We start from the raw sequence: 17,387 nt of genomic DNA, 5'->3' as shown, positions 1-17,387 counted from the left end.
GTGTGAATGTCAAAGCTCTGAGCTCAGTCTGCCACATGCTGCTGCCAATGTCCTGGGGTATCACGGATCCGTATCCCGGGGGACCATTCATCCGGGGGGATGGGGGGGGGCTGCAGAGCAGGGAGGGCAGCTTTGCGCCTCATACCAGTGACCTCACAACTGCATTGGGGGTGCGGAAGGCATTGTGCCACGTCATGTGAAAGGAGGGTACAGCTGTGTGGGAGGCCACTGATGACCATGAGGGTTATTCTTACCTAAATGGATGACGTCACATTTACCAGCATTGTACTCCATCTGCCAGACCCTTGCCCACTCACTCAGACTATCTGTATCTCTTTATAGATGTTCAGTGTCTGTCTTCCTACATATCCTTTTCTGATGAACACATTTCATTAACAACATGTTAGACAGTTTTTTTTTCAGATTCTGCCCAACTCCTGTGCTGGTGTTTCTTATAGAGTCATAGAGGTTTACAGCATGGAAACAGGCCCATCAGCCCAACTTGTCCATGCCGCCCCTTTTTATAAACCCCTAAGCTAGTCCCAATTGCCTGCATTTGGCCCCTATCCCTCTATACCTATCATACCCATGTAACTGCCTAAACGCTTTTTAAAAGACAAAATTGTACCCACCTCTACTATTACCTCTGGCAGCTTGTTCCAGACACTCACCACCCTCTGTGTGAAATGTTTGCCCCTCTGGACACTTTTGTATCTCTTCCCTCTCACCCAAAGCTATGCCTTCTAGTTTTAGACTCCCCGACCTGTGGGAAAAGATATTGACTATCTAGCTGATCTATGCCCCTCATTACTTTTTTAGACCTCTATAAGATCACCCCACAGCCTTCTATGCTCCAGAGAAAAAAGTCCCAGTCTCTCCAGTCTCTCCTTATAACTCAAATCATCAAGTCCCAGTAGCATCCCAGTAAATCTGTTCTGTGCTCTTTCTAGTTTAATAATATCATTTCTATAATAGGGTGACTAGAACTGTACACAGTATTCCAAATGTGGCCTTACCAATGTCTTGTACAACTTCAACAAGACATCCCAACTCCTGTATTCAACGTTCTGACCAATGAAAGCGAGCATGCTGTATGCCTTCTTTACCAATCCGTCCACCTGTGACTCCACTTTCAAGGAGCTATGAACCTGTAGATCTTTTTGTTCTGTAACTCTCTCCAACGCCCTACCATTAACTGAGTAAGTCCTGTCCTGGTTCAATCTACCAAAATGCATCACCTCGCATTTGTCTAAATTAAACTCCATCTGCCATTCGTCAGCCCACTGGCCCAATTGATCAAGATCCCGTTGCAATCCGAGATAACCTTCTTCACTGTCCACTATGCTACCAATCTTGGTGTCATCTGCAAACTTACTAACCATGCCTCCTAAATTCTCATCCAAATCATTAATATAACTGACAAATAACAGTGGACCCAGCACTGATCCCTGAGGCACACCGCTGGTCACAGGCCTCCAGTTTGAAAGACAACCTTCTATAACCACCATCTGGCTTTTGTCCTCAAGCCAATTTTGTATCCGTTTTGCTGCCTCACCCTGGATCCTGTGAAATTTAACCTTATGCAACAGCCTACCATGCGGTACCTTGTCAAAGGCCTTGCTAAAGTCCATGGAGACAACATCAACTGCACTGCCCTCATCTACCTTCAAAAAGCTCAATCAAATTTGTGAGACATGATTTTCCACCCGCAAAGCCATGCTGACTGTCCCTAATCAGTCCTTGCATCTCTAAATACCTGCAGATCCTGTCTCTCAAAATACCTTCCAACAACCTACCCACCACAGATATGAGGCTCACTGGCCTGTAGTTTCCAGGCTTTTCCCTGCAGCCCTTTTTAAACAAAGGCACAACATTTGCCACTCTCCCATCTTCAGGTACCTCACCTGTGACGATCGATGATTCAAATATCTCTGCTCGGGGACCCGCAATTTCCTCCCTAGCCTCCCACAATTTCCTGGGATACACTTCATCAGGTCTTGGGGATTTATGATGCACTTTAAGACTTCCAACACCTCCTTCTCTGTAATATGTACGCTCCTTAAGACATCATTATTTATTTCCCAAGTTCCCTAACATCCATGCTTTTCTCAACAGTAAATCCTGATGAGAAATATTAATTTAGGATCTCGCCTATCTCTTATGGATCCGCGCATAGATGACCTTGTTGATCCTTAAGAGGCCCTACTCTCTCCCTAGTTACTCTTTTGCCCTTTATGTATTTGTAGAAGCTCTTTGGATTCTCCTTTATCTTATCTCCCAAGACAATCTCGTATCCCCTTTTGGTCCTCCTGATTTCTCTCTCAACTCTACTCCTACACCACCTATACTCTTCAAGGGATTCACTTGATCCCAGCTGCCTAAGCATGTCATGTGCCTCAAAGAACAAAGAAAATTACAGCACAAGAACAGGCCCTTCGGCCCTCCAAGCCTACATAAGAACATAAGAACATAAGAAATAGGAGCAGGAGTAGGCCATCTAGCCCCTCGAGCCTGCCCCGCCATTCAACAAGATCATGGCTGATCTGATGTGGATCAGTACCACTTACCCGCCTGATCCCCATAACCCTTAATTCCCTTACCGCTCAGGAATCCATCCATCCGCGCTTTAAACATATTCAGCGAGGTAGCCTCCACCACCTCAGTGGGCAGAGAATTCCAGAGATTCACCACCCTCTGGGAGAAGAAGTTCCTCCTCAACTCTGTCTTAAACCGACCCCCCTTTATTTTGAGGCTGTGTCCTCTAGTTTTAACTTCCTTACTAAGTGGAAAGAATCTCTCCGCCTCCACCCTATCCAGCCCCCGCATTATCTTATAAGTCTCCATAAGATCCCCCCTCATCCTTCTAAACTCCAACGAGTACAAACCCAATCTCCTCAGCCTCTCCTCATAATCCAAACCCCTCATCTCCGGTATTAACCTGGTGAACCTTCTCTGCACTCCCTCCAATGCCAATATATCCTTCCTCATATAAGGGGACCAATACTGCACACAGTATTCCAGCTGCGGCCTCACCAATGCCCTGTACAGGTGCATCAAGTCATCCCTGCTTTTATATTCTATCCCCCTCGCAATATAGGCCAACATCCCATTTGCCTTCTTGATCACCTGTTGTACCTGCAGACTGGGCTTTTGCGTCTCATGCACAAGGACCCCCAGGTCCCTTTGCACGGTAGCATGTTTTAATTTGTTTCCATTGAGATAGTAATCCCATTTGTTATTATTTCCTCCAAAGTGTATAACCTCGCATTTATCAACGTTATACTCCATTTGCCATATCCTCGCCCACTCACTCAGCCTGTCCAAATCTCTCTGCAGATCTTCTCCGTCCTCCACACGATTCACTTTTCCACTTATCTTTGTGTCGTCTGCAAACTTCATTACCCTACACTCAGTCCCCTCCTCCAGATCATCTATATGAATGGTAAATAGCTGCGGCCCGAGTACCGATCCCTGCGGCACGCCACTAGTTACCTTCCTCCAACCGGAAAAACACCCATTTATTCCGACTCTTTGCTTCCTGTCGGATAGCCAGTCCCCAATCCACTTTAACACACTACCCCCAACTCCGTGTGCCCTAATCTTCTTCAGCAGCCTTTTATGGGGCACCTTATCAAACGCCTTTTGGAAATCCAAAAATACCGCATCCACCGGTTCTCCTCCATCAACCGCCCTAGTCACATCTTCATAAAAATCCAACATGTTCGTCAAGCACGACTTTCCCCTCATGAATCCATGCTGCGTCTGATTGATCGAACCATTTCTATCCAGATGCCCTGCTATCTCCTCTTTAATAATGGATTCCAGCATTTCCCCTACTACAGACGTTAAGCTGACCGGCCTATAGTTACCCGCCTTTTGTCTCCTTCCTTTTTTAAACAGCGGCGTAACATTAGCCGTTTTCCAATCAACCGGCACTACCCCAGAATGCAACGAGTTTTGATAAATAATCACTAACGCATCCACTATTACCTCTGACATTTCTTTCAATACCCTGGGATGCATTCCATCCGGACCCGGGGACTTGTCCACCTTCAGTCCCATTAGTCTACCCAGCACTGCCTCTCTGGTAACATTAATTGTATTAAGTATTTCTCCTGCTGCCAACCCTCTATCGTTAATATTTGGCAAACTATTTGTGTCCTCCACCGTGAAGACCGACACAAAAAACTTATTTAAAGACTCAGCCATATCCTCATTTCCCACTATTAACTCTCCCCTCTCGTCCTCCAAGGGTCCAACATTCACTCTAGCCACTCTATTCCTTTTTATATATTTATAAAAACTTTTACTATCATTTTTTATATTAATTGCTAGCCTAGCTTCATAGTCTATCCTTCCTTTCTTTATCGCTTTCTTAGTCTCTCTTTGTTGTTTCTTAAATTTTTCCCAATCACTTGTTTCTCCACTATTTTTGGCCACTCTGTACGCAGCTGTTTTTATTTTAATACTCTCCTTTATTTCCTTCGTTATCCACGGCTGGTTCTCCCTTTTCTTACAATCCTTGTTTTTTGCTGGAATATATTTTTGCTGAGAACTGAAAAGGATCTCCTTAAAAATCCTCCACTGTTCCTCAGCTATCCTACCTGCCAGCCTGCTCTCCCAGTCTACCTTAGCCAATTCATCCCTCATCCTATCATATTTCCCTCTGTTCAAACAGAGGACACTGGTTTGGGACCAAACTTTCTCCTCTTCCATCTGAATCAGAAATTCGACCATATTGTGGTCACTAGACCCAAGAGGGTCCTTCACAATAAGATCCTTAATTCTACCTACCTCGTTACACAATACCAGATCCAAAATAGCTCGTTCCCTCGTCGGTTCCGTAACATGCTGTTCAAGGAAACTATCCCGACAGCATTCTAAGAACTCTTCCTCCATTCCACCCTTACCGACTTGAGTCTGCCAGTCAATGCGCATGTTGAAGTCCCCCATGATTATTGCCGTTCCGTTTTTACACGCATCCCTTATCTGCTTGTTTATAGCCCTCCCTACCTCAACATTATTATTTGGGGGCCTATATACCACACCTACTAGTGTCTTTATCCCTCTACTATTCCTCATCTCTACCCATAATGATTCCACGTTTTGTTCCTCAGAGCCTATGTCATCCCTCAGTACTACCCTGATATTATCTCTTATTAATAGCGCGACCCCACCACCTTTTCCTTCCTGTCTATTCTTCCTAAACGCCTGATACCCCTGGATATTCATCTCCCAGTCCATCTACATGAACCATGCTGCCCGACTTAACCCCCTACCATTCCAGGGACCATATCCTTCTCTTCCCATCCAATTTAGGTCCTTGTCAAGACACCCCTTAAAAGTCACTACCGTATCCGCTTCCACTACCTCCTGCAGCAATGAGTTCCAGGCACCCACAACTCTCTGTGTAAAAGATCTGCCTCGTACATCTCCTTTAAACCTTGCCCCTCGCACCTTAAACCTATGCCTCCTAGTAATTGACTCTTCCACCCTGGGAAAAAGCTTCTGACTATCCACTCTGTCCATGCCCCTCATAATCTTGTCGACTTCTATCAGGTCTCCCCTCAACTTCTGTCGCTCCAGTGAGAACGAACCAAGTTTCTCCAACCTGTCTTCATAGCTAATGCCCTCCATACCAGGCAACATCCTGGTAAAACTTTTCTGCACCCTCTCCAAAGCTTCCACATCCTTCTGGTAGTCAGGCGACCAGAATTGAATACTATATTCTAAATGCGGCCTAACTAAGGTTCTATAAAGCTGCAACATGACTTGCCAATTTTTAAACTCAGTGCCCTGGCTGATGAAGGCAAGTATGCCATATGCCTTCTTGACTACCTTCTCCACCTATGTTGCCACTTTCAGGGACCTGTGTACCTGTATAAAAGAGTATAAAAGCTGGAGTCTGATGATGCAGCTGTATAGAACGCTGGTTAGGCCACATTTGGACTACTGCGTCCAGTTCTGGTCGCCGCACTACCAGAAGGACGTGGAAGCATTAGAGAGAGTGCAGAGAAGGTTTACCAGGATGTTGCCTGGTATGGAGGGTCTTAGCTATGAGGAGAGATTGGGTAAACTGGGGTTGTTCTCCCTGGAAAGACGGAGAATGAGGGGAGATCTAATAGAGGTGTACAAGATTATGAAGGGATAGATAGGGTGAACAGTGGGAAGCTTTTTCCCAGGTTGAAGGTGACGATCACGAGGGGTCACGGGCTCAAGGTGAGAGGGGTGAAGTATAACTCAGATATCAGAGGGACGTTTTTTACACAGAGGGTGGTGGGGGCCTGGAATGCGCTGCCAAGTAGGGTGGTGGAGGCAGGCACGCTGACATTGTTTAAGACTTACCTGGATAGTCACATGAGCGGCCTGGGAATGGAGGGATACAAACGATTGGTCTAGTTGGACCAAGGAGCGGCACAGGCTTGGAGGGCCGAAGGGCCTGTTTCCTGTGCTGTACTGTTCTTTGTTCTTTGTTTTTGTTTGTACATCCAGATCCCTTTGCCTATCAATACTCTTAAGGGTTCTGCCATTTACTGTATGTTTCCTATCTGTATTAGACCTTCCAAAATGCATTTTCTCACATTTGTGCCCCCTTCTTCTTCTCGACCAGGGCCTCAGTATCCCGAGTCATCCAGGGTTCCCTATTTCTGCCAGCCTTGCCCTTCACTCCAAGAGGAATGTGCTTACGCTGAACCCTGGTTAACACACTTTTGAAAGCCTCCCACTTACCAGATGTCCCTTTGCCTTCCCACAGACTCCCCCAATTAACTGTTGAAAGTTCCTGCCTGATATCATTTTCAGAACTTTTCCTTTTGTTTCATAAATCTACAATCAACTGTGTTATTTTTATTTTTGCAGAAATCTTTGTTGAATTGCCATTGTTATTTTTATGTAAAATGTTTGAATGAAACTTAGTTGCTTTCTGCTTCTGCCCAGTGGCACTTCGAACTGAGAGTACAGATACCTGATGATCTGCTGAAGTCTTGCCCTTTAATATCCGCCTCTAAGTGTCTGAATATCGCAGAGCTCAGCATGAGGGCAAATACCTTGTCCCACCTGCCTGCTGGCCACATACAGCAGCGATTGGAGTACAATCAGAAAACTCCAACACGGCTGAGATCTATCTCCATCCTTGAGAACTTTGAGATAATAGAATCATAAAATGATACAACACAAAAGGAGGCCATTCAGCCCATTGTGCATGTCCAGCTCCTTGTTAAGATGACCCAATTTGTCCCACTACTATTGTTCTTTCCTCATAGCCCTTAATTCTTTTCCCTCCAAGTGTTTATCGAATTCCCCTTCAAAAGTTACTAATGAAGCTGATTTAATTGTCCCTTAAAGCAGCGCCTTCCAGATCACCACTCCAAGAATCTTTTTCTTATGTCACCCTACCTTCTTTTGCCCGTCAACTGAAATTTGTTTCCTTTTTTTGGTGTGGATGAATAGATATGCGAAATAATTCTTTGCCCATTGTTCCCAGGAGCAGGCTGAGGGTAAGAGAGTGGGTTTTCTGACTTTAATTAATTATTTATTTTTTCAGTTAATTTTGGGTTTAAAATCGGAGGTTTTTTTCAAAACTGGAAGTAGGGCCAGGAGAGGCCTGGGGAAGTTTTTGGAGGGTTTAAAAGGGCACCAAAGTATACAGCGGGCAGCATCGTAGCGGGCAGCAGAGTGAGTGGGAAGTTGAGTGAGCTGTCAGGGCTTTGGCTCACAGGGCTTGGACGAGCAGGGGTGAGTTTTTGTTTCCTTACATTCTTATTAACTTTTCACTGTCTTACTTGACATAAAGTGTCCAGTATGAGTGTGAAACCAGTGTGTTGTTCCCAGTGTAGGATGTGGGAGGTCCTGGAGGCATCTGGCCTCCCGGACATCCACATCTGTGAGGGGTGTGTCGAGCTGCGGTTCCTGAGGGACCGTGTTAGGGAGCTGGAACTGCAGCTCGAGGATCTTAGGCTGATGAGGGAGAATGAGGAGGTGATAGACAAGAGCTATCATCAGGTGGTCACACCAGGGCCACGGGAGGAGGCCAAGTGGGTGACGGCCAGGAAGGGTAAGGCTAGGGTGGTTGAGAGCACCCCAGTGGATTTGCCCCTGCACAACAAGTACTCCTGCTTGAGTACTGCTGGGGGGGACAGCCCGCCTGGGGGAAGCAGCAGTGGCCGTGTCTCCGCAGTGAAGTCCAGCCCTGTAACTCAGAGGGCTAAGGAAAAGAGGAGGAAGGCGGTATTAATCGGGGACTCGATGGTGAAGGGGACAGACAGGCGTTTCTGCGGAGGTAGGCGGGATTCTCGCATGGTGGTCTGCCTCCCTGGGGCCGGGATCCAGGATGTCGCTAGTCGCGTCCCGGAAATCCTGAGGTGGGAGGGAGAGGAGCCTGAGGTAGCGGTACATATTGGTACCGCTGATGTGGGTAGGAAGGGAGAAGGGGTCATGAAAAGGGAGTACAGGGAATTAGTGAGACAGCTGAGAAAGAGGAAAGCAAAGGTAGTAATCTCAGGATTACTGCCTGTGCCACGGGAAGGTGAGGGCAGGAATGGAGTGAGGTGGAAGATGAATGTGTGGCTGAGGGACTGGTGCAGGGGGCAGGGATTCAGGTTCCTGGACCATTGGGACCTCTTTAGGGGCAGGGGTGATCTGTATACAAAAAACGGGTGGAACTTGAATCACAGGGGGACCAATATCCTGGCCGGTAGGTTGGCTAAGGCTAATGGGGAGAATTTAAACTAGATAGGTTGGGGGGAGGGGAGCTAGAAGAGTTGACTAGGATCAAGGAACTAATTGATGGGGGGGAGGATGCAGGGGTAAGGGGAATTACAAAATTAATGGTAGAGGAGAGGGTGCAAGTGAATGAAGGCGGTAATTTAGATAAGGGAGTAGAGGGAGAGGGTGTTCGCGACTCATCAAAGCGGGTCCAGATAAAAGCTGGAATAAGGACACTTTGTCTGAATGGACGAAGCATTCGGAACAAGGTAAATGAGTTGATGGTGCAAATCAGCACAAGTGGGTACGATCTAGTGGCCATTACAGAAACGTGGCTGAAAGGTGACCAGGACTGGGAGATGAATATCCAGGGGTATCAGGCGTTTAGGAAGAAAAGACAGGAAGGAAAAGGTGGTGGGGTCGCGCTATTAATAAGAGATAATATCAGGGTAGTACTGAGGGATGACATAGGCTCTGAGGAACAAAACGTGGAATCATTATGGGTAGAGATGAGGAATAGTAGAGGGATAAAGACACTAGTAGGTGTGGTATATAGGCCCCCAAATAATAATGTTGAGGTAGGGAGGGCTATAAACAAGCAGATAAGGGATGCGTGTAAAAACGGAACGGCAATAATCATGGGGGACTTCAACATGCGCATTGACTGGCAGACTCAAGTCGGTAAGGGTGGAATGGAGGAAGAGTTCTTAGAATGCTGTCGGGATAGTTTCCTTGAACAGCATGTTACGGAACCGACGAGGGAACGAGCTATTTTGGATCTGGTATTGTGTAACGAGGTAGGTAGAATTAAGGATCTTATTGTGAAGGACCCTCTTGGGTCTAGTGACCACAATATGGTCGAATTTCTGATTCAGATGGAAGAGGAGAAAGTTTGGTCCCAAACCAGTGTCCTCTGTTTGAACAGAGGGAAATATGATAGGATGAGGGATGAATTGGCTAAGGTAGACTGGGAGAGCAGGCTGGCAGGTAGGATAGCTGAGGAACAGTGGAGGATTTTTAAGGAGATCCTTTTCAGTTCTCAGCAAAAATATATTCCAGCAAAAAACAAGGATTGTAAGAAAAGGGAGAACCAGCCGTGGATAACGAAGGAAATAAAGGAGAGTATTAACATAAAAACAGCTGCGTACAGAGTGGCCAAAAATAGTGGAGAAACAAGTGATTGGGAAAAATTTAAGAAACAACAAAGAGAGACTAAGAAAGCGATAAAGAAAGGAAGGATAGACTATGAAGCTAGGCTAGCAATTAATATAAAAAATGATAGTAAAAGTTTTTATAAATATATAAAAAGGAATAGAGTGGCTAGAGTGAATGTTGGACCCTTGGAGGACGAGAGGGGGGAGTTAATAGTGGGAAATGAGGATATGGCTGAGTCTTTAAATAAGTTTTTTGTGTCGGTCTTCACGGTGGAGGACACAAATAGTTTGCCAAATATTAACGATAGAGGGTTGGCAGCAGGAGAAATACTTAATACAATTAATGTTACCAGAGAGGCAGTGCTGGGTAGACTAATGGGACTGAAGGTGGACAAGTCCCCAGGTCCGGATGGAATGCATCCCAGGGTATTGAAAGAAATGTCAGAGGTAATAGTGGATGCGTTAGTGATTATTTATCAAAACTCGTTGCATTCTGGGGTAGTGCCGGTTGATTGGAAAACGGCTAATGTTACGCCGCTGTTTAAAAAAGGAAGGAGACAAAAGGCGGGTAACTATAGGCCGGTCAGCTTAACGTCTGTAGTAGGGAAAATGCTGGAATCCATTATTAAAGAGGAGATAGCAGGGCATCTGGATAGAAATGGTTCGATCAATCAGACGCAGCATGGATTCATGAGGGGAAAGTCGTGCTTGACGAACATGTTGGATTTTTATGAAGATGTGACTAGGGCGGTTGATGGAGGAGAACCGGTGGATGCGGTGTTTTTGGATTTCCAAAAGGCGTTTGATAAGGTGCCCCATAAAAGGCTGCTGAAGAAGATTAGGGCACACGGAGTTGGGGGTAGTGTGTTAAAGTGGATTGGGGACTGGCTATCCGACAGGAAGCAAAGAGTCGGAATAAATGGGTGTTTTTCCGGTTGGAGGAAGGTAACTAGTGGCTTGCCGCAGGGATCGGTACTCGGGCCGCAACTATTTACCATTTATATAGATGATCTGGAGGAGGGGACGGAGTGTAGGGTAACGAAGTTTGCAGACGACACAAAGATAAGTGGAAAAGTGAATCGTGTGGAGGACGGAGAAGATCTGCAGAGAGATTTGGACAGGCTGAGTGAGTGGGCGAGGATATGGCAAATGGAGTATAACGTTGATAAATGCGAGGTTATACACTTTGGAGGAAATAATAACAAATGGGATTACTATCTCAATGGAAACAAATTAAAACATGCTACCGTGCAAAGGGACCTGGGGGTCCTTGTGCATGAGACGCAAAAGCCCAGTCTGCAGGTACAACAGGTGATCAAGAAGGCAAATGGGATGTTGGCCTATATCGCGAGGGGGATAGAATATAAAAGCAGGGATGTCTTGATGCACCTGTACAGGGCATTGGTGAGGCCGCAGCTGGAATACTGTGTGCAGTATTGGTCCCCTTATATGAGGAAGGATATATTGGCATTGGAGGGAGTGCAGAGAAGGTTCACCAGGTTAATACCGGAGATGAGGGGTTTGGATTATGAGGAGAGGCTGAGGAGATTGGGTTTGTACTCGTTGGAGTTTAGAAGGATGAGGGGGGATCTTATGGAGACTTATAAGATAATGCGGGGGCTGGGTAGGGTGGAGGCGGAGAGATTCTTTCCACTTAGTGAGGAAGTTAAAACTAGAGGACACAGCCTCAAAATAAAGGGGGGTCGGTTTAAGACAGAGTTGAGGAGGAACTTCTTCTCCCAGAGGGTGGTGAATCTCTGGAATTCTCTGCCCACTGAGGTGGTGGAGGCTACCTCGCTGAATATGTTTAAAGCGCGGATGGATGGATTCCTGATCGGTAAGGGAATTAAGGGTTATGGGGATCAGGCAGGTAAGTGGTACTGATCCACGTCAGATCAGCCATGATCTTATTGAATGGCCGGTCAGGCTCGAGGGGCTAGATGGCCTACTCCTGCTCCTATTTCTTATGTTCTTATGTTCTCTTTGACAAAGAAAATTGCAAAAACAACTGGGATAATAAATTAAATAATAAGGCCAATGGATTTTCCAATGAATTGCAGGAATGTTCTGAGCTGGTTCAAGACTCACTCACCATTGATCCACTGCTCATCCCCTTGACCCCTGGTTTTCAAGAAAAATATTAAATGTAAACCCCACCCCCCAGCTCACTCTCCCCTCTCTTGTACCTGCCTAAAAAATCTTCAAATGATCTCTTCATCAATTCACTGCTTTAAAAAGTTTTGTTAAGAGACACAGATGTTGTCACAGAGGCTCCTGATAGGCTCACTTTCGTATGTTGTATGTGACAGATTGACGATGAACAAGTGACACAGATGGATCTGGAAAACAGTTTAATTATGACATGGAAAGATGTCCAGGTTTGTGATTAATCAAATCTTTAAAAGATGATGAATTGTAACATCGATATGTTGATAGATTCCAGGATTCCAGCTTCTGAAGGTATTTGACATGGTCCAATACAGTACAACGCGGTCCAGGTTTGAAACGGTACAACACAGTACATGTTTGACATGGTACAGGTTTAATATTATTCCACAGGAGCAGGCTGAGGGTAAGGGAGTGTGTTTCTGCATTTGATTTATTTATTTATTTTTCAGTTAAATTTGTGTTAAAAATCGGAGGTTTTTTAAATCCAAAACAGGAAGTAGGCCCAGGAGAAGCCTGGGAAGGTTTTTGGAGGGTTTAAAAGCAGGCCGCACTTTTGAGCGGGCAGCGTCGGGAGCGGGCAGTGAAGTGAGCAGGGAGTAGAGTGTGAGCTGTAAGGGCTTTGGCTCACAGGGCTTCGGGGAAAGGGCAAAGCGGGGTAGGTTTTTTCTTTTTCAATCCTATAAAGCAAAAGGGTAGCAATGAGTGATAGGCCAGTTTGTTGCTTTCGGTGTGGGATGTGGGAATTCCCGGAAACACCTAGCCGCCCGGAGGTTCACATTTGCACCAGGTGCGTGGAACTGCAGCTCCTGAGGGACCGCTTCAGGGAACTGGAGCAGCTGCTTGATGACCTTAGTCTAGTCAGGGAGAATGAGAGACAAATAGATATGAGTTATAGGCAAGTAGTTACACCGGGGCCTCAGGGGGAAGACACGTAGGTTACAGTTAGGAGGAGTAAATGTCATAAGGGTAACGTACCAGAGAGTACTCCAGTGGCTGTCTCTCATAATAGGAAGGGCTCGGCGACAGGTGTGAGAGGGGAGGGGTGTGAGCAATTAGTGGTGGGGTCACCTGTGGTTGTCCCCCTCCAAAACAAGTATATTGATGAAATGTATCCTAGGATTCTTTGGGAGGCAAGGGATGAGATTGCAGAGCCTTTAGCTTTGATCTTTGGGTCCTCACTGTCCACGGGGATGGTGCCAGAGGACTGGAGAGTGGCGAATGTTGTTCCTCTGTTTAAGAAAGGGAATAGAAATGACCCTGGTAATTATAGACCGGTTAGTCTTACTTCGGTGGTTGATAAATTGATGGAAAAGGTCCTTCGGGATGGGATTTAGCAGGTTGCTAGCGGAGTGCCACATGGATCAGTGCTTGGTCCTCTGCTCTTTGTGATTTTTATTAATGACTTAGAGGAGGGGGCTGAAGGGTGGATCAGTAAATTTGCTGATGACACCAAGATTGGTGGAGTAGTGGATGAGGTGGAGGGCTGTTGTAGGCTGCAAAGAGACATAGATAGGATGCAAAGCTGGGCTGAAAAATGGCAAATGGAGTTTAACCCTGATAAATGTGAGGTGATTCATTTTGGTAGGACTAATTTAAATGTGGATTACAGGGTCAAAGGTAGGGTTCTGAAGACTGTGGAGGAACAGAGAGATCTTGGGGTCCATATCCGCAGATCTCTAAAGGTTGCCACTCAAGTGAATAGAGCTGTGAAGAAGGCCTATAGTGTGTTAGCTTTTATTAACAGGAGTTTGGAGTTTAAGAGCCGTGGGGTTATGCTGCAACTGTACAGGACCTTGGTGAGACCACATTTGGAATATTGTGTGCAGTTTTGGTCACCTCACTATAAGAAGGATGTGGAAGCGCTGGAAAGAGTGCAGAGGAGATTTACCAGGATGCTGCCTGGTTTGGAGGGTAGGTCTTATGAGGAAAGGTTGAGGGAGCTAGGGCTGTTCTCTCTGGAGCGGAGGAGGCTGAGGGGAAACTTAACAGAGGTTTATAAAATGATGAAGGGGATAGAGTGAACGTTCAAAGACTATTTCCTCGGGTGGATGGAGCTATTACAAGGGGGCATAACTATAAAGAACAAAGAACAGTACAGCACAGGAAACAGGCCCTTCGGCCCTCCAAGCCTGTGCCGCTCCTTGGTCCAACTAGACCAATCGTTTGTATCCCTCCATTCCCAGGCTGCTCATGTGACTATCCAGGTAAGTCTTAAACAATGTCAGCGTGCCTGCCTCCACCACCCTACTTGGCAGCGCATTCCAGGCCCCCACCACCCTCTGTGTAAAAAACGTCCCTCTGATATCTGAGTTATACTTCGCCCCTCTCACCTTGAGCCTGTGACCCCTCGTGATCGTCACCTCCAACCTGGGAAAAAGCTTCCCACTGTTCACCCTATCTATCCCTTCATAATCTTGTACACCTCTATTAGATCTCCCCTCATTCTCTGTCTTTCCAGGGAGAACAACTCCAGTTTACCCAATCTCTCCTCAAAGCTAAGACCGTCCATACCAGGCAACATCCTGGTAAACCTTCTCTGCACTCTCTCTAACGCATCCACGTCCTTCTGGTAGTGCGGCGACCAGAACTGGACGCAGTAGTCCAAATGTGGCCAAACCAGCGTTCTATACAGCTGCATCATCAGACTCCAGCTTTTATACTCTATACCCCGTCCTATAAAGGCAAGCATACCATATGCCTTCTTCACCACCTTCTCCACCTGTGTTGCCACCTTCAAGGATTTGTGGACTTGCACACCTAGGTCCCTCTGTGTTTCTATACTCCTGATGACTCTGCCATTTATTGTATAACTCCTCCCTACATTATTTCTTCCAAAATGCATCACTTCGCATTTATCCAGATTAACACCATCTGCCACCTCTCCACCCAATTTTCCAGCCTATCTATATCCTGCTGTATTGCCCGACAATGCTCTTCGCTATCCGCAAGTCCAGCCATCTTCGTGTCATCCGCAAACTTGCTGATTACACCAGTTACACCTTCTTCCAAATCATTTATATATAGGGTTCGTGGTGGGAGATATAGGAAGGATATCAGAGGTAGGCTCTTTACGCAGAGAGTGGTTGGGGTGTGGAATGGACTGCCTGCAGTGATAGTGGAGTCAGACACTTTAGGAACGTTTAAGCGGTTATTGGATAGGCACATGGAGCACACCAGGATGATAGGGAGTGGGATAGCTTGATCTTGGTTTCAGATAAAGCTCGGCACAACATCGTGGCCGAAGGGCCTGTTCTGTGCTGTACTGTTCTATGTTCTATATTGTTTTGGATAGTGTGGAGGAGGATGACTCTCCAGGGGTAAGCCACAGTGACCAGGTCACTGGCACACAGTCAGGCTCTGTGGCCCGGAAAGGAAAGAGAGGGATTAGGAGAGCAATAGTGGTGGGGGACTCGTCGGTTAGAGGCACGGACAGGCGATTCTGTGGGTGCGAACAGGACTCCAGGATGGTAGTCTGCCTACCTGGTGCTGGGGTACTGGATGTCTCAGAGCGGATCGGAGGCATATTAAAAGGGGAGGATAAAGAAATGGATGTCATTGTACACTTTGGTGCAAATGACGTAGATAGGAAGAGCAGGGGGATCCTACGAGAGCAATTCAGGGAGTTGGTAACATAGAACATAGAACATAGAAAGTCACAGCACAAACAGGCCCTTCGGCCCACAAGTTGCGCCGATCACATCCCCACCTCTAGGCCTATCTATAGCCCTCAATCCCATTAAATCCCATGTACTCATCCAGAAGTCTCTTAAAAGACCCCAACGAGTTTGCCTCCACCACCACCGACGTCAGCCGATTCCACTCACCCACCACCCTCTGAGTGAAAAACTTACCCCTGACATCCCCCCTGTACCTACCCCCCAGCACCTTAAACCTGTGTCCTCTCGTAGCAACCATTTCAGCCCTTGGAAATAGCCTCTGAGAGTCCACCCTATCCAGACCCCTCAACATCTTGTAAACCTCTATCAGGTCACCTCTCATCCTTCGTCTCTCCAGGGAGAAGAGACCAAGCTCCCTCAACCTATCCTCATAAGGCATGCCCCCCAATCCAGGCAACATCCTTGTAAATCTCCTCTGCACCCTTTCAATGGCTTCAACATCTTTCCTGTAATGAGGTGACCAGAACTGCGCGCAGTACTCCAAGTGGGGTCTAACCAGGGTCCTATAAAGCTGCAGCATTATCTCCCGACTCCTAAACTCAATCCCTCGATTAATGAAGGCTAGTACGCCATACGCCTTCTTGACCGCATCCTCCACCTGCGAGTCCGATTTAAGAGTCCTATGGACCCGGACCCCAAGGTCCTTCTGATCCTCTACACTGCTAAGAATGGTACCCTTCATTTTATACTGCTGCTCCATCCCATTGGATCTGCCAAAATGGATCACTACACACTTATCCGGGTTGAAGTCCATCTGCCACTTCTCCGCCCAGTCTTGCATTCTATCTATGTCTCGCTGCAACTTCTGACATCCCTCCAAACTATCCACAACACCACCTACCTTGGTGTCGTCAGCAAACTTACCAACCCATCCCTCCACTTCCTCATCCAGGTCATTTATGAAAATGACAAACAGCAAGGGTCCCAGAACAGATCCCTGGGGCACTCCACTGGTCACTGACCTCCATGCAGAGAAAGACCCCTCCACAGCCACTCTCTGCCTTCTGCAGGCAAGCCAGTTCTGGATCCACAAGGCAACAGCCCCTTGGATCCCATGCCCTCTCACTTTCTCAAGAAGTCTTGCATGGGGGACCTTATCGAACGCTTTGCTGAAGTCCATATAGACCACATCCACTGCTCTTCCTTCGTCAATGTGCTTGGTCACATTTTCAAAGAACTCAACCAGGCTCGTAAGGCACGACCTGCCCCTGACAAAGCCGTGCTGACTACTTTTGATCATACTAAACTTCTCTAGATGATCATAAATCCTGTCTCTCAGGATCCTCTCCATCAACTTACCAACCACTGAGGTTAGACTCACCGGTCGGTAATTTCCCGGGCTGTCCCTGTTCCCTTTCTTGAATATAGGGACCACATCCGCAATCCTCCAATCCTCCGGAACCTCTCCCGTCTCCATCGACGATGCAAAGATCATCGCCAAAGGCTCCGCAATCTCCTCCCTCGCCTCCCACAGTAACCTGGGGTACATCCCATCCGGTCCCGGCGACTTACCAACCTTGATGCCATTCGACGGTGGACAGGCTTTGGGGAGTCAGGAGGACACCATGGTTTCAAGAATAGCAATCACATTAGTGGACACTGATAACATGCTGAAGTTTTTTGGTGAGAAACTCAATACGCTTATCGAAGGTTTTAAATCAAATGAAGTATGGCTGAAAGAAAT

General features: G+C 46.7%; 1 protein-coding gene across 5 annotated transcripts in view; it reads left to right on the top strand.

Annotated features, from left to right (window-relative positions):
* The window catches only part of arap3 (ArfGAP with RhoGAP domain, ankyrin repeat and PH domain 3), a 482,966-nt gene that overhangs the window by 318,332 nt on the left and 147,247 nt on the right, over nt 1-17,387 (top strand). For all 5 annotated transcript variants that reach the window (XM_078231730.1, XM_078231729.1, XM_078231727.1 and 2 more), the window contains exon 21: nt 12,167-12,235. In XM_078231730.1, the coding sequence (XP_078087856.1) occupies nt 12,167-12,235 (69 nt within the window). The remainder of the gene's footprint in view (nt 1-12,166; nt 12,236-17,387) is intronic.

This window comes from Mustelus asterias, chromosome 16 (assembly GCF_964213995.1).
Source record: "Mustelus asterias chromosome 16, sMusAst1.hap1.1, whole genome shotgun sequence".
NCBI lineage: Eukaryota > Metazoa > Chordata > Chondrichthyes > Carcharhiniformes > Triakidae > Mustelus > Mustelus asterias.
This window is presented reverse-complemented; position numbering and strand designations above follow the sequence as displayed.